The sequence below is a fragment of the Haliotis rubra genome, unplaced genomic scaffold (assembly GCF_003918875.1).
Source record: "Haliotis rubra isolate DU_JTF1 unplaced genomic scaffold, ASM391887v1 Scf3, whole genome shotgun sequence".
NCBI classification, from domain to species: domain Eukaryota; kingdom Metazoa; phylum Mollusca; class Gastropoda; order Lepetellida; family Haliotidae; genus Haliotis; species Haliotis rubra.
Genome location: NW_025766968.1, coordinates 417633 through 436791, shown reverse-complemented (window position 1 = coordinate 436791; position 19159 = coordinate 417633). Strand labels below are relative to the sequence as shown.

General features: G+C 38.1%; 1 protein-coding gene across 1 annotated transcript in view; it reads right to left on the bottom strand.

The window, feature by feature from the left end:
* LOC124282395 (S phase cyclin A-associated protein in the endoplasmic reticulum-like) overlaps window positions 1–19159 on the bottom strand; it is a 113959-nt gene that overhangs the window by 9964 nt on the left and 84836 nt on the right. The window contains 1 exon segment of the mRNA XM_046718367.1: window positions 1447–1513. Within this exon segment, the coding sequence (XP_046574323.1) occupies window positions 1447–1513 (67 nt within the window).

Sequence of the window (19159 nt, the reverse complement as noted above, 5' to 3'; positions counted from 1 at the left end):
GCAATGGTTTAGACATCTGGGCCAGTAGCACCCCTCAAGGTCTTACTGGTTGAATCTAGACTACTACTCTAATTATGAGCACAAGGTACACAGGTTTACAAGCTGCACAAGTGGGATTGGATTTCTGAGTTTACATGGGTAGTGAACATGTTCATGTGCAGAAGCTTTTAGTGCGGTGGTCTGATTCAACACTTATGTGCTGTGACATGTCAAGATAGGACTTCTGTAAACACAAGTCAGACTTGTGGCTGGTCACAGAGGCTGGAGGAGGCTCAGGCTAAAGAGCAGTGGCTATGGAGCCAGTTGGTCAGTTCTTCCATATTCATTGAATCTGGCTGGAATTGACAAAGACTACTTGGCTGGAGACAACATTACCACAAATACCTACTTGGCTTTATTACTGAAAGGCTTAACAAAATAGAACAGTGGTTCCCAATAACTTTAGTGCGGAGTGAATGGAATGATATATTTAAACCAGATTATGTTTTTATTTTTTGGTTTAGTGAGTGAGTGCAACTTTCAGCAATATTCAAATAATATCTTGGCAGGGGCCAGCTGAAATTGGCTGCAGTACCCATATAAGGCAACCAAATCATCCCTTGAACTGTAAAAGTGATTACCTTACCCACCAGACTATCTCATCCATATGTGTGTGTGTGTGAGTGAGTGAGTGAGTGAGTGAGTGAGTGAGTGAGTGAGTGAGTGAGTGAGTGAGTGAGTGAGTGAGTGAGTGAGTGAGAGTGAGTGAGTGAGTGAGTGAGTGAGTGAGTGAGTGAGTGAGTGAGTGAGTGAGTGAGTGAGTGAGTGAGTGAGTGAGTGAGTGAGTGAGAGAGAGAGAGAGAGAGAGAGAGAGAGAGAGAGAGAGAGAGAGAGAGAGAGAGAGAGAGAGAGAGAGAGAGAGAGAGAGAGAGAGAGAGAAGAGGCAAACATATTGCCAGTGTTTCTCATCATTTAGTCTTATTGTATCCTATTCATATTGCAGTTTACCTGCTTGTCTACACCCCCACCCTCAAAATTGTAAGTTTGCAACTGGTGGGGAAACAAATAATTCTTTTGATATTTGATTTTTCCCACTTTCCACTTCTTTAGTGTCAGCTGATTCTGTGAATCAATTAATCAATTAAGTCCAGCCTTATGTTAAAAAGTGTGCCAGATGAGCTTCTGATTAACATGCCTTCATGCTGTGGATATCCTGTTGATGGCATATGAGAACCAAGGGAAATCATCTAGCATAAAGAATGGGTTGGTTGTACACCAACTGGCATATTAACATGATTAACTTGTAGAAGAATGTGATGATATCCAGGAAATTATTGTCCATGATAGAAACAGATTATGTTTAACCAAAGATAGATACCTCATCTTTCTTACAACCTACAAACTGTCCAAGGCATAAAGAGTGTATGGTTAACCAAACACTGACACTTCCAGGTTGTCACAACCTACCTTGTGATCTGGCTTTCTTCGTTGTGGAGGGCATGAGCTTAGCTTGCTGGGCTTCCAGTTGTTTCTCCTGAAAATACACAAGGTACACTGCATCATTTCTTGTGATAAAACAAAGACTGGGAAAAACATCCCTTTGTAAAAACATTTGTATATAAATAACCAACATGTTATACATTTACTGACTCTAATTAGACACTGGAACATACATACACAGCTTATTTAAAAACACTTTCAACTTTGACAAATACATCGTTTCTAAAAGCCTGATATTCCTGGGAGAACCATACTGGTTTTCTCAAATCCATAAATGGCCTGGTTTAAGCCTGAATTCAATTAACTTAGTTCACACTGACATTGATTTGAGGTCATGTATTTTGGGTAACCTCAAGGTGAGGAACCTGATGACAAATTGATGACAGTGATCATTATGAATGATTCACAAAAACAGCATGACATATAATATCAGCAAAACATTGTGCAATAATGACAGTAACTAATCTTTCTTGCCACATGCACTAACAAATATATGTCAGTTATTGTTGAGGTGACTTCTTATTCACAGTGAGACAAAGAAAAGACTGTGAAACTGGTATGAAGTAAAGCATAAGCTAATCCTTGTGTTCGTGTTAAGATTATTGGCACTGTTTATACAAATAAACTGCCGCAAGTTTCAGGCAGGATTCCTGCAATCTAGACTGGAGTGGTACACATGGGGTTATCTCAAGTAGTTGGTGATCACCCAACTGACAGAGGTGGGGTGGGAGGGCACTCGTGAGCAAACATCCATAGGGAGAAATTCAGGTTTCTCAAGAGCAGAACCTCGTGTTTGACAACTGTGAACACATTCAGGTTGTTGTCATCCGTCACCCTATCAATCTCTGCCAGTAGGGCGTCCCTACCCTCCAAAACAAACGGCTAATTGGTCAACAAATTTTTGTGTGTCGTGGCTCCAAACAGGTGAAAAGGCATGTTTGACAAGGGTCTGGGTACACTGTCTACCCGGTTGTGGGGCTTCAGCTCGCCAGTGTTTTGCCGACTACAGGCCAAACATGTTAATCTTCAACACACGGGCCATGGCACAAGGGGTGGGACGTGACAGCAGGGGCCCTGTTTCAACAGTTTTGTCAGGATGTTGTCGACATATGTAATCTGGCACTACACTTCTGGCTACATGGACTGACACACCTTGACTCGACCGAGACTGAGGACTGTGGCAGGCATATGAGGGGACAATCACAGTGCTACAACTGTCAGTAATACTTGTGGACATTTTCAAATGGACAGGCGCACTAGGATATACAGTGTGGAACAGGCATGCATTTCACCACAAAATCTTATCACTACAAAGGTCTCAACATAATGACAATCTCACATGGACTGACAACCAAGACTCAGACTCATCCTGAAGACCAGGGCCTAGATTTTCGAAGCTCTCTTAGCACTAAGATAGTCGTAAGAGCCATACATTAACATTACCTTACAACTATCTTAGCGTTTAGAGCTTCGAAAATCTAGGCCCAGGGTCCCATTTCACAAAGCTGTTGTAGCGCTGCGACTATCCTAACTCCTGAGCTTTAATGTAGACTTACGAGAGTCATAGCACTGAGATCGTTTTGTGAAACGGGACCTAGGCCCTAATCCACAATGGAATTACAGCATTTACTACGTCCATGTTAAAGTAAGGGAGTTGTGACCATCTTAGGTATATATGTGCATTGCTGAATGGAGACCAGGTTGCAGTTCAAACAACAATCAGTGCTACAGCAGTACTACATGACAATTTTACATCAACTGACATACAAACTACAAAGATCTGGTCTGCTTTTTCAAAGCAACTTGTTGTACTATGACAATCAATAACTCCTACATTTTAACATATGCAGTACAGAGAGCTAAAGTCCAGTTGTGAAATAGGGCCAAACAGCACAGTGTATAAACCCCATTGTCAAGTCGAATGGATCTCTGTAAGACACAAGTTCATTGAGAGAAGAACCAATGAGCTGCCACGAATTATGACTTATCTCTCCCAAGTCCCCAGTCTTACAGCGTTCAGTCACCAGGGGCAGATAATCCATAATTCAAAGTTTCAAACCAGTTACGCTTTTACCAGTCACTGACACTGACCCATGCAATGGGTTTACATGTCTTTTAGTACTATGATTGGAAAAACGGATAATAAGAATAGGCTTTTCACAATGAACCAATTTACGTACTCATACGTAAATCAAACCCAGGTATTCAGCTAACCACTTCAACCACTAGGCAACCCAACTTCCCTGAAATAAGGACGGTTGACAATACATGGATGAACAACTTCTGGACCACAGTGCGAGCAACATTTCAGGGCCAGGGGTGGAAATAATTTTAAAATTGCTAGTGTACTCCGGTACAGCGGCACATGTAAAATCACTTGCCCTGATAATTTTTCCACTATACCGGCCGTTTTCTTGTTGATTTTTTAAATAAACAACATAATTAATATTGGAAAGTCAACTGGACACCGGTACAGTGTGATATACAAATTTGCTTGCCCGACAGAAAAAAACACTGGACTCGGGCGTCGGGCAATGGGTTATTTCCAACCCTGCAGGGTAGGCTCTAACACTATTCTCAAGCAAGTGAGAACAGAAATGCTTCTCCAAGGAGTTCTCTGAAATATATGACACCAATAAGAAATGCAACACCGTTTCCTGTACAAAGAATAGGAACAGTGTTTGCAAATTAGAAATATGAGCATGTATATGGCCTAATAAGTAGCAAAGGTTAATCTGTAATAACAAGCTGACAGTGGGAAGTTAATACTGACAAGTCTTCTGCTCTTAGCAGCCAGTGTTTGGCCTCCAGCTCTGCCAATATTTGGCTGGTGACACCATACTGTGTATCAGTGTTGTGTCATGTTGTGTTAGCTGCTTGTGTAGGATCACCTGGTGTCAGAGGATCCCAGGTTATAGTCTATTACATCATCTCACCCTGAGTGCTGCCAGCATGGCATAACACTATTTACTATCTGGACACACACTGTTCATGAAACTCTCCTACCATACCTGGAGGAATGGCTGACTCAAGTAGAACAATAGTACTGAACATATGCCAAGTACAGTTAGACGCCCTTTGTGTGTCGAAGTTGAATGGACATACATAAATACTTCACATCATCGGATGTTTGACACAACTGCAAAATTATAACTGAATCAGGAGTATGTAGGGAGCAAGCTTTTACTTCAAGAACCCCGATAATTTGACACATCAAAGTTCGACCTAACTGTAGTTGACTGTATTTCTATGTCTGTAAAAGAACTGAATTTAATGAAGAACAATGAGTGAGTGAGTGAGTTTAGTTTTACGCCGCACTCAGCAATATTCCAGCTATATGGCGGCGGTCTGTAAATAATCGAGTCTGGACCAGACAATCCAGTGATCAACAGCATGAGCATCGATCTGCGCAATTGGGAACCGATGACATGTGTCAACCAAGTCAGCGAGCCTGACCCCCGATCCCGTTAGTCGCCTCTTACGACAAGCATAGTCGCCTTTTACGACAAGCATGGGTTACTGAAGACCAGTTCTAACCCGGGACCTTCACGGGTAATGAAGAACAAACAGTTAAACAATTCCTGTATGACAAACAGGCTAATACTTTCAATAACTAAGGCCTATTTCAACAAAGTGATAGTAATTTTATAACTGTTCAGTGTTGTATGTCAATGTAAAAGTATAGATGTAACAGTCATTTTCATCTGGTGGACCACTTATTGACTGTATAGATGAATTGATGTTACAGTCATCTTAGTGCTAAGACGGCCTTGTGGAACCTGAGCCTAAGGTAGAACCCAAATAAAGCAATCATCCTAGCCTTAACTAAAAGAATTGGGCTGTGAAGGAACTTACTAAGAAAACTGTCATTTAATGGGGAAATGGAAACTAGGAAAGAGCCTGTCATGTTTCGGAAACAGCTTTAAATTTATTGACGCCCATGTCAAGATTAACATGATGTGACAGGTATAGAAGAATGTCTTTGCCGATGCTGGTGCAAAAAATGAATCATTCTCAGGTTTTCTCATGTGTCATCTTGAAACAAGGGAATATACTCAAATAATGTCAGTAAAATACATAGGATATGCCTCCATAAAAATTGGTGTAGCTCATCTCCATATGTAGTCAGCTGATTAAAATGTCAACAAGGACAGGGACTTACTGTCAGCATTGATATTCAAATATTTCTAGGATACTTAGCTAAAAAGTTGGGTGTGATGGATTTTAGTTTACATATTTATTTATTTTTGAACAAGCTGTTCATGGCATCTGTGTACTGTTGACGGATGTGATTCACGTAAAGCATGAAAGTATGGTAAGTCGATATATAGTGGTTTATTTCATCAAGTGAAGCCATGTTCTTCACCTGCAGGTATTTGAGATGAAAAACGTGAGGCAGGGTGTTTGATAATGAGGCAGGTGTAGTTAATAACATTAATAATAACTAATTATCACCTAAGTTTAAATAAACAGAAAACTGTGGGTTAGAATCAAAGAAATATAAAAAAATGAAAGGCACACTGGCCTAGGTATCACAGACTGATATTTCTGAAAGAGTTTCAATTACCTAAAAGTGTAATAACCATCAACATAACCAATCCCGGCACACAACTATCCCCTGTTTATCAGTAACACAAACAGAGACAGTCAATGAGTGGTCAACCAAACGAACATAAAAATATCAGAGAAGGCAGTGCAGTCAATATGATACACCAGCCCACGACCTCTAACCTCTGACCCCGTGTCTACGAAACAGGAGACACTGTCTAGGGAGAATACATCAATTCATTAAAACATAAAGCTAATTAATAGAGAGTAATTAAAAATCAATGTGAGTGTAGGAAGTAAGAGTATTGGGTATCAGGTCCCAGTTAGGATGAGGAGTCCAGGCTTCCCCTATGGCGAGGCCTGTCAACCCTAATACCCCTCACACACAGTCTGACGCTAATCACATTAACTAGAGTATAAACCAAAGCAAATTCAATCAAAGACCAGGCCCTTGTCCCAGCAATCAAAGGCAACTCACAAAACAAATGCAAAGGGTGCTTGTCTTCCCATAAGGGTTTCTCGCATAATCAACGCACAAAGGAATTCCAATAAAATTTCCTACTCCAAGCAAAAATGACTACTTTTCGAATCCCCAACTGTCAAAAGCAAACCTTTTTATGCAAATGAGGATTATTATTTTTGATATGAAACCTTATTATTTGGTATCCCCAAATTATGTCTTCCTGATGACTGTGTTTGCAGTTCAGGGACTGGTCATTTCAGGCTGGAGGAGAGTATCACAGTAAATGCTGACTGGTCATTTCATATATCTCATTTTAGCGGAAAATGTAACAGCAAATACTAATGTGTCTTATATATTTTTTTTTCATTTTGAGGCAAAATATAACAGTAAATGCTAATGGATAACTTCATATTTTTCAGTTTATGGGAAAATCATTTATCACAGAAAATGCTGACCGATCATTAATCACTTACAATCTTCTTGATAATTACAAATTAGTTTAGATGAAAATGACATATATTACATTAATTCAAACATCTGCATTATATGTGGCTACAAATTCTTTGATTAAGTGCACATATAGCTGCAATTTCCCTTTGTAAAATAGACCACATCTCCAAATTCAGCTCTCTGACACTAAGCATTCCACTTTTAAACATCCAGACACATTTCCAAATAAAATAATTTTCTGACAGTATCTCAAGATCAAGAATAATATAAGCAAAGAAGTTAAACAGACAACCACAAAAACACAATTTCTTATTCAGCTAATACAAGATTCCAGAACTTCAACCAAAATGTAGGACATACAAATTTGCCTGAGTTTTACTTCCTGGCTATCCCTTTAAATATGTTCGGGATAAATTAGTTGGTGAGAGAGCAGAGAGCCACCTCCCTGTGTGGCACATACACTTCTTCTCCTCTGACAGACAGCCCAACCAGAAAATATTAGAAACTCTGCAACTTAATCTAAAAAAGTAACAAACAAAAATCCGCTCGACTTAAGCTTAATCCATGTTACCAGGGTGGTAGCTGCGATCAAGCTCCCCTGCTAAACTACACATAACAAGATGGATTGAGAAATGCTTGCAGCAATTATCCCTCAGATTATTGCTTATGGGTAGCCTTCAGATTAAAGCAATGTTGATTTTTACTCATGAGGATTCAATTCTAAATTATTACAGTCATTTTTTCAATATAACTCCTTCTTTGGATGAGAAAATCCTGTACATTCAACAGGGATTGGAAGCATCAGGACCTGTCAGCATCAAATATATTCTCGAAACATTTGTGTCATGTTTAGTCCGAGCTTGATAACTTAGATTTTTTTCTTTAAACAGGAAGTAACTTACAACCAGAGAAAGTTGGAATAAAATTTGAAAAGTCTAATTGGCGTAAAAATAGAACTTTGAAACAGCAAATGTTTATTTAAATCCAGTATAATGAGTTGCTGAAAGAAAAATCATAATTACCTCAATAATAATTTTGACGGAGAACACTTCCATTCTCCACATTTCTCCTAAATGTATTTTGTAATGAAAGAAAATACCTCAAATATTTATGATGTAAACATGAAGTGTTTCCATTTCAGGAGAATTTAGTGAGCATTTTGTACAACCAAACATATCGTAAATTATTCATGACCTATACTTTACGTATAAACATAAGCAAAATGCATATCAGTTTATTGTAAGGGATATATTGTTCCCACATAAAAGTGAAGATGAATATTCAAATATGCTTATATATTTACTTCTACGTTTTAGCTCAAGAACTTTCCAACCCTAAAAGACACATATAATACATCTTTCAACTGACTGCAGCCCAAAAATTGGACTATCGGTAATGATATGACGTTAGCCACTAGACAGATGCCCAAGTCACTCAGTATTCCTTCTGGTCAAGTAAAATCAACTGACTTTAGTCCACATATACTAAAATACAATGATACTATCTGGCTAGTAGACTCAGACAGATTAACTATATATCATTTAATATATTTGTATATTTATTTCATATATTTATGAAACACAAACTATTTCCCTTCTCCAAACTACAGACCAAAGTTCCGCCACAATGGAATGATCTTCGTCCTCCACGTGGCCATCGGACCAATAGTCTGACACAAATAATAATCCCTCAGCCTGGTGATGATCAACTTGAACATGCATATCCCCCTGTCACAGACAATTACACGACTGATACATCATAACTCACTCCCCGAGCAGGGCTCCACTAGATAACAGGCCAAATCATATCACAGCCTTTATTACAGGCCACCCTCCCCTCTTATTCCCCTCAACAAACCACTAATATCACCAACACTGATAATACATCAACATCACCTTCTTAACAAAGAATACAGAGTCAAACATCCGCTCACAATTACTTCATGGGTGAACATCACTGAAAGAAGAATACTGCCTCCACCTTATGTAAGGTCTGAATTAAGAGAATCTTTTATATAAATCCACTGACTGTCTAAAGTGTTTTATTTTTTAAATTTGATCCATTACCTGAATAAGCTTCAAACAATGTTGAATTGCAGAATTCAGTTTTATAAATATTCATCACATATATAAAAATTTCTCTATCACTTACCTTTCAATATTTTATGCTGAGGTTGACACCCTGTTCTTTGCTATCATTCATGTATTATTTTTTTGCAAATACACAAGTAGATGAACTCAAGCCATATACATGAACTTTGTAAATTTTCACACTTGTCCTGATGTTCATCTCAAAGTTTACTTAATCAGACATAGGTATATTCGGGGAACTGTATTTCCTTTAACTGTGTCATAACTACAAACACTACTTTGCTAGTAATGAAATAGAAAATAAACACAATACTTTGTTAAACTGTCATATTTCAATTTTTAATCCTTAGTTATCACAGATTTTAAAGCTATGACCAAACTTTTGCAAGGTAATAACGGAGTTCTTTTGTCAATTGTCATTCCCACTCTAGCTCCATACCACGTAAAACTTACTCAAATACAATCGAACAGTTCTGCATTACTGGATACCAACCAATCTATAGTGTATACTTTGTGACAACATCACATGCAATATTAATGTTCTGCGACAAAAATAATTCATTTTGAATTCTCGTCATTGATTACTTAAAAGTATCGGCCTCACTCAAACTTGAGAGAAGTATCAAGTATGGATCGATTATCCAAACAATTCTGTTTCAATATAGTTTATTGATTGTAAAAGAAATCATTTAATGCTCGAAATTCATAAGTAACAAGATGAGTTATCAATTCTTCTTCCTTGATTTTACGCCGTGTACGATGTACAAATGTTCCTTTACAGTAAATTGTATGAAACATTGAGTATCGGAAAACGCGCAAAACATGAAAAAATAATTCCTGCAAGTAGCATCATAATAGCAAATTTACATAAATAAGGCTTAAAAGCTTCAAATTAAATCACATTATATTCAAAGCATTGATTCCCGAGTTCTCTTTATTCAAGTTGTGTTTTTCCATCAGTTATTGACATCTCAATCAAAGATGGAGGCCACATTTCTTTAAGCGGGTGGAGCTGGCAGGGCAAATCTAACGCCAATTGATCGTACTGTGGAATGTATTCAAGCTATGTCTTCAATGCAACAATGAACATTGTGAAAAACTTTCCTCAGGATGGATGTCCTAATGGAAAGGGTAAACACAGTCTAATTTACAAAAAGAAAATAATCAAAAAGATGGAAAGAGTTTCAGGAACTTAGTTCGCGCTGCCCTAGGGCAAGACACGTCTTGTGTAACAAGATTAAAAGCTCCCTTTCTCCCAGTTCCGAAAAAAGGTCCAAAATCATATTTTTTTACAAACTGATTTTTTTATTCAGAAATGGATAAATGCATCATTTTTGAAAAGCATATCCAAGGGACATAACACAAGACAAAGTGTGACAATCCTCAGATGTTACTGTGCTTTCAGGCGCCACTCTTCGATGTGACACGGCCATGAAAACAACAATTAGGAACTTCTGTCATCAATATGCCCATCAAAATTCTAAAAAGGACACCATGTAATTAAGAGCATTAATTAACAGGTCCACACACAAAAAACTTGCTGCAAATAAGGAAGTTGTGTCTCAAATACTTTTAGTGCTTTGAAAGCATCTGAACCGCTTTTAAGTTTTCAAATTTTTAAAAGTGGTTGATTCAGGTTTTATAGTTAGAACTGAATAAGTGTTCTGTAGCTCACCTGGTTACAAAATTTACTTTGATCATGTTTGGTAACAAAGAAGCGGAAATACACAAGACACCTATGTAATAGGCAGCAAAGCCAACATATATACATATAGTCGTACCATAAAAACTGAAAAGTACTTTTAATAGTGTTTACCGTACCTTTTAGCAGCATCCCAATGTTTTCACATTTCAGCTTATTAAGTGGTTTAAACCTGTTTCATAATTTATGCTGCAGAATAAGTCAACAGAATTAAAGGTAATATCTGTTTTCATCTCAAATACTCTTGTCAAAATGTGAAAAGCAACATTAAATAGCATATATGTTTCTGCAGCAATGAATGAGCAAATTATTTTAAGTATCGTTTATTAACCACTATAACAAAAACACAGAATGCAGAATACATTGCAGACTTTACTTATGAACAACATAAAAGTTTTCACAATTGATTCACATGACAAAATCTTCCACAAACCAATAAGTCCAAGGTCATCTTCGATCAGACGAAATTTTCTATTTTATCACAATTTCCCACATATTACCAGTATTTGGGCAAATTCAAATAAGGAAACAGTCATTTTATTGAATGTGCATTATGGTGGATCACTTCCTCATTACCAGCCAGTATATATGATATAGTTACTGAACTGAATGTGTGGACACTGTGCAGCAGTTGTCAGAATCAGCCATATTTCACAGGGAAGAATTTGATCTTCTTTAACATCTTTCGATGTCACAGGATTAGAACTCCCCCCCACCTGCTAAACTTAGATAGGCGTGTCGTAAACCGTTTTTAGCAATATTAAAGCAATATCCTTGAAGTGACACAATACTGTTCTCCACACACTGTACCCATGTAGAGGTGGGGTGAAATTGGGTTTAACGTCGTGCTTGAGAATATTTCGCTCATATGACGACGTGCATGCGTGTGTATGTGTATGTGCGGCTGCTTGTACTAGCCCAGACTTAAGCTGGTTTTATAGTGCTAGCCCACTGAGATACCATGCCGCAGTGAAGCATGAATAACCCACTCAGACACATTATACTGACTCCGAGCCAACCAGTCCTTGTTGTACCCAGTAATGCCGGGCGCCAGGCAGGGACCATCGAGTACCATATTTTAACGTCTTTCGGTATGACGTGGTCAGGGATCGAACCCACGGCCTTCTGCTCTCCGGGCAGACGCTCTAACCACTACACCACGGAGGCGGTCGTACCCATGTAGAGAATGAGCAAATCATTTTAACCTCTAGGTGATCCCATTGCTAAATGTAAATAGACCAGGACTAAAATACAATCTCTGAGAATTAATTCAACTATTTCCATTGATCAAGTCAAATTTCAATGAAACTCTATGCATTCAGCAACAAAATGGTCATACTCTCTCAGAATGATGGAGGTGTGAAAACTGCAATCTGGTCTGATAAGAATTGGCTTTTCAATACCATCTACTCACTTACAGATATTACTGTATATTCTCCCAATTGGTCGCAACAGTTAACATTTCTTACATCAGATATATACATTATTATTACCTACGAGGGCAAAAATATCAGGGTTCATATTTTTCATATGATGCCCTAGGGCAAAATATAACTTTGTCATGGTGACGTGACATCATGAACAATGCTATGACGTCACGTTTCTTCTGTGATGTTGCGTTCTATATGCGGCGTCGGTGGGTAACCAACCCATGTTTGAAAGTAGATCTGGGTTTATTTTCCTCAATTTGACGACTTTGGTAATAAACAGAATATTATATTCGTGCCAATATCATACTATGTTGAAGACACTCATGCCTAAATATCGGTATATCACTCGCTCTCGCTCGGGAAATACCAACATTTAGGCACGTGTGTCGTAAACATAGGTGAGGTGGTGAAATTGGGTTTTACGTCGTGCTTGAGAATATTTCGCTCATATGACGATGTTCGTAAACATAGTATGACATGGGCACTCATATAATATCCTCTATATATTGTGCCTTTGGTGTGACAAATGGCAAATAGATTACGAAACAGTTCCATGCATTGTGATACACATTGCCATATACCAGGAGTTAAAATGTTTGACAGTGATTGACATTATTTATTAAATACTAAAGTAAACATTACTCAGAATAGTCAGTCACCGACATTGATCATGGACACAGGTGAGATAACAATGTGAGAGAAAAATCACTTCCGTATGTCCACCATTTTGGAAATTTGAGATTGAATGTTTGTGTGGACTTTATAGTTAAACAATATGCATAACAAAACTTCTTATATAATTTTTTGAATATTCCAAAACAGAGTAATAACATTGCAATGAATTGTTTGAAATGCATATTGCTGTATTTCAGTTCTTGTGCTGAACGAGTTATTCCCATTACTTCATCAACCTCATGATATGAACACAAGAATACATCTTTGTTAAAAAGAAGAAGAAAAAAAACCCTAGTAATTCCAACATTGTAGTTTACTTCCGAGATGTCTCCGAAGGAGCTTTCTTTGTAACGGTTGTCTGGTATTCCGGAATAGAGAAACATGTTGGAATGAATCTGAGTGTACAGAATGACCCTTGCTGCAAACAAGGCAGGTACAGTGTAACCAAGCAGATCAGCTGCGTGACAATGATACCAGTGTGGAATCAAGACTGATACAGATGTGGGGATGAAGACAAATGGCTCGTATCGCAGTGGCAACAATAATACTAATCAAAAGGAAACCATCTGTGTTGATGGTGAGAGACCAAGTGTGAGAGACTATCAAATCAAATACACTTCCAAAAACATTCCCTCAAATCAACGCAAACTTCTCCGAGTTTGGATGTTTCAACATAGCCAAGGCAACACAAGGATAACATTAAACTCCCCTTATATTATCAAACATGGCCACAGAACAAATACATTGTGCGCATTCCCACAGGTGCATGAGAAATGAGAGAGTGCCATGGCCCACTTGATAAGCAATGCACCAAAAACATGGAAAGACAATCTGTAAAGTATACATGTACAGAGCTCACGGTTGGAACTGGATGGTTTGTGTAGACACTGCTGCTGCCCTTGGTCACATGAGGGGGTGGAGAGGGAGCTGGGAGGGAAAGCAATTCGGGGCGGAATCAACATGTGGGGACAGAAACCAAACCGATTCTCAGGTTCACACATTTGTGACAGCAATACAACAAAGTCAAAGACAACATTAAACACCTGGAAAGATACTACAAACACTAAACATATTAATGCTCAATAAATAATTGAATATTTTTGTCAGTGCTCCACATTTGATTTGTTTGTCATTAAAGGACATTGTCCATTGTTGTTCATTGTTGCCTGTAAACATGGGGCAAACATGTTATGACCAGACAAACCAGCGAGTAATAGGTGCTAAAAACAACGAGGTACATTGATATGCAATCAAGTAAGTCAGCAAACCTGCACACCACATTTATTAAGTAGTGTGAAATATGTATTTGAAGCCCTATTCTAACATGTAATCCAAAAGGGTTCTGCATATGTAGGCGTAAAAACTAATTCAATTCTGTCAAACTGGTATATTTTGGAGTGATTGGTGAGCATGGTTTTATGTTGCTTCAAGCAATATTCCAATTTTGGAAGATTTTGTAATATTTGAGTTATGTTTTTACATATGTCTATGTTACTTATTTAGGTAGGGACTATAGGACTAGGGATCTTTTCCAATACTGTGAATCTTTTTAAAAATCCATGTGTTCAACATAATATTCTGAGAAAATCGGATACTCTATCTATCTGGGCACCCCCATGGCTAAGGTTTCATCACAACCTAACGTCTCTGAACAAGTGACTCAGTATATATAGGACTCTTACAAAAATGTCAAATACTATCCTGTCTTCAACAACATAATTCCTCCAATTAAAAAAACTAAACATAAACTGCACAGACATACCAAGAAACTGAATGGAAGCTGAACACCCCTCCCCACCATGTGACACACCATCAATTGGCAGATGGCGAAACATTGCATCATGGGTCCATCAGCACATGCTTCATTTAGGAGTATATCTGTATCTTGTGTCATTAGTCCCTCATTAGTCTTGTGGAGCGATGGGCTCTGGGCTAGACACTCCTACATCAACACCTGATAAAATGGGCTTCTATCCCAGGCTGGTCTCTGCTTGTATTACATTTTCTCAACAGAATAGCTCACACTTTTATCTGATAAACCAGCTCCTGTAATCACTTGGTAAGGAAATGCTGGGTGAACTCCCAGGCTGCACAATCTTTCTGGAAGGGTTTTTCAGTGGACTTCTAACAGGGGAGCCTGTCAGAAAAAATAAATGGCTTCTCAGTGGACTTTCTTATAGGGAAGTCTGTCATAAAACAATAAGGGGCTTTTCAGTGGACTTTCTTATAGAGAAGCCTGTCATAAAACAATAAGGGGCTTCTCAGTGGACCTTCTTATAGGGAAGCCTGTCATAAAACAATAAGGGGCTTCTCAGTGGACTTTCTAACAGGGGAGCCTGTCAGATAACAATAAGGGGCTTCTCAGTGGACTTTCTAACAGGGGAGCCTATCAAAAAACAATAAGGGGCTTCTCAGTGGACTTTCTTTATAGGGATGCCTGTCATAAAACACTAAGGGTTTTTTCAGTGGACTTTCCTATTGGGGAACCTGTCTAAAAACAATAACGTGCTTCTCAGTGGACTTTCTTATAGTGAAGCCTGTCGTAAAACAATAAGGGTTTTTTCAGTGGACTTTCTAACAGGGAAGCCGGTCCGAAAACCATAAGGGGTTTCTCTGTGGACTTTCCAAAAGGGGAATCTGTCAGTACACAAGAAGGTGCTTCTCAGTGGACTTTCTGCTAAAGGAGTCTGTCAGTAAACATGACAGGGCCTTTCAGTGGACTTATTTATATCAGAGTCTCTCAATAAACAAGAAGTGGCATTCAGCCTAAGAAAACTGGGCTATCTGTGCCATCAGGTCCTCTCAGATGAGTGAGTGAGAATGGTTTTACGCCACTTTTAGCAATATTCCAGCAATATCACGGCAGGAGACACCAGAAACGGGCTTTACACATTGTACCGTGTGGGGAATCGAAACAGGGCCTTCACTTTAACCACTAGGCCACCCCACCACCCCCTTCAGATGAAGAAGATTTTCATGATGTGAGAAATGAAGGACAAATGGTCTGTCAATAGAAAAGGTTTGACTTCAACACACTCCCAGATAAGGGAGTCAGGATGCAATGACTGGAGATCGAGTGGATTCTCAAACAGTGAAGTCAGTGAAGGAACTCTCAGACAGGAAAGTAAGTACAATCCGGGATTGTACTGGTGGACTGGCACACAAGAGTCACTGCATAGGTGGAGGGGCTTAATGAACTCATTAAACCACTGTTTATTTTACACCCCAAAATAATGCTTGTCACTAGAACCAAGTAAGCAAGGATCACTAGTGGGTGCTGATACTGTCAATCACTAGCTTATCAAGCCAAGACTTTACATAATATAATGAAAAGTTGAATAAAAGATAAGACATCATTAAGCCATTCATTCAAAATAAATCATTTCGATGTACCAGTCAGACTCTTAACCAATCAATAATTGCACTCAAACATTTTCGGCCAGAATGTATATTGGTAGTTTAATTAAGTATAAAGATCTCAATTAGTCAAACACCAGTTTCCTTTTCAAGATGAGTCACAACAAAAAACTACTTGATGTAATGCTAAATGACAACATTTCTTCACCCAGTGTCAATATGATGTGTAGATATTGCACCACCCTTGGTATCAAATTCACACTTTATTGTGGAAGGCAATTATTAAGCAAAGATTAAACTTTAAGAGGACTACAAGGTGTCAGTGAATATAACAGCATTGAGTCCTGCTACACAGAAACCATGGAGGGTTTGTTCTTCAGTGGAATACTTCACACCTTACAACTGTCAGGCCATCATCGCGGCAGATATTTAACTGGTGATTATCTCCATCCTTTAACTCCCAATCCAAATCCATCTAATCCACCTGTCTCCTTCTTTATCAGATTAACGGGACCTGTTTCATAGAAACAGATCTGGTTACGGCTACAAATCTGGCGACAAAATCTGTATGCGGGATGGTGTTGATATCCTATCTTTTCAAAATGACCACATTTATAACATTGTTCAACTTTATAGTGTACCACCCTGATAATTAATGTGTTACCTGATGAAACAGAATCTTCAAAAGCAATTTTCAATTTTGATATTGATATCAAACGAATGACTACTTTAACCACATTCATGAAGTGTGTAATTACTCTCATTTGATGAGATATCAAAGAAGGTTTTCCTGCTATCAACACTCATATCAACTATTCCAGAATAAAATTGTAACACCCTTGGGGTGCACGTGAGAAAACAAATAACACAAGGAGACGGTGAAGTAGAGAGCAAAGTTTGCCATGATATATGCAAACTTTGTTTTAATTTTGTTTCAATGGCAAGAATGTAGATGGGATTTTGTTAGCAATGCAATAAAATAAATGATGCCAATAAATATCACACACTACTCGGCCTATATATATCTATATCTAATGACAAGGCTCAGTCTCCAAGGAAATAGTTATTTTGTTATTTCAACTCAAATTTTCATCCAGAAATGTTACTGAGTATGTAATATAGTTATTAAATTGATTGTAATTTGACTTAAAATATATACCTAGAAGCAGTTATGATGATAAATCTAAGTCAGTAGAGGTGCCAGGTAAAAACTAGAGCAGGAGCCTTTAATCAGACCGTAAGTCTTATTGTATCTAAATCGAGTGACCCGGGTGAATCGAATCCGAATGCGAATCCGAATCGAGTGTGTCAGGCCTTGACCCGTGATCGTATTTATAGGCATCATCAGGAGGTCATGTGACCTTTCTCAACCAATCAGAACACAGGTTTGATGGCTTGTATACAAGAAACGCTGCATAGGCAGTTTCATTTCTAACACAAGTAAGTGACTACTAATTGTCCTTATGTTGTCCTTCTTGTCCGAATACAATTAGGACACAGTAGAAATAATCAGGACATTGAGACAGTTTGTTATAATAAAACGGACAATATCTTTCCGTCAACGTAGCATCAGTGGCCACCATCTTGGTTGATCGTCGGCTCTATGACAAGTGAAATTTACAAAAGCATCAGTTTCCTTTATCATATGGTATTGTCCTTATGTTAAATAAAGTGTCCGAAAAGATCAACCATGATGGACAAGTGAGATGTGTGTAAACATGTGATATAACAAGAATAAGGACAACGATTATATTCAGGCCAAGCGGCGGGGCGACATTTTGACAGGCGTCAAATGTATACTAAGACCATTGACAACTTTGGCCCAGTGTAGCATCAATATGCCCTGTATCCAGGAATTGATGTTGTCCTATGTGTCCTTTAACAATTAGGACACGAACAAGTTTGCTAAAATATTTGGTAAATGCAAACAGAGAAAACGGACAGCAGACTGTCAATTAGTGCCTAGAATGATTGTCGGCAACAAATGTCAAAAACACGAAGCGACTGTCATATTGCAGGTACAAATGTAGGAAATACAGGTGGTTATACATTGTCCTCTATATCGTAAAAGCAAGGCATTTCTACCATAGAATGCAGAAAAATACCAGATAATGAATATGTGGCTTTGATATAAAAGCGGACATCAATTTATAATTAGTCACTCAGCCTAACGTAAATGTTGTTGACAGGTCACCGTAAACCGAGAAATGTCAAACAGATCAAATTCGTTATTCAGTTCGATCAAGTGTAATTTTCATTAGTATCCATCATGGAATACACTTTAAAACACTTCTGAGCAAGAAAGTTATCAGAAAATCGTCATTAACAAGTGTAATAAGTCATTGTTTATCTGGGTCAAAAGTCACACTTACTTTCTATAAATAGCCACGAAGCAGGAGTGTACACAAGAAATAGTCCCTGACAAACATCGGTGCTAACACTCAAAATACACAATGATTCAAGACAGTGAATAAATATATCATTTGGAGACATGAAATACACAAGTCTGTACAATAATAGTACACAATGACATCAGTAGTAGAATCCTTCATGGATGTACATAGCGTAGTGACACACAGTGGTAATTAGGTCATGTCTGACAAGTGCTGCTACCGCGAACGTTCAGTGCTTGATAAAACAACTATCAACAGTGAATATGCCCCCTTAAAGATGCCTCAGATCTGTGAACTTCAGAACCAGGTAACTGTCTATGATGTTGTTAGGTTATTATTTACTTTAATGTTAAAAATATGGATGGACAATTGCAGATAGATCGTGATATAACGAAAATAGGTGACACTTATGATTGACAAAGTTTACATGATGTTTTTAATACTTATTCTATATCAATTTAGATTCTATTACACTATGTGCTAAGTCATCCTTGAAACTGGAAAAACACATCAGGGCTCATTTTCAATTTTGCAAACAAATGAAGGTAATATAACCAACAAACGTGTCAATG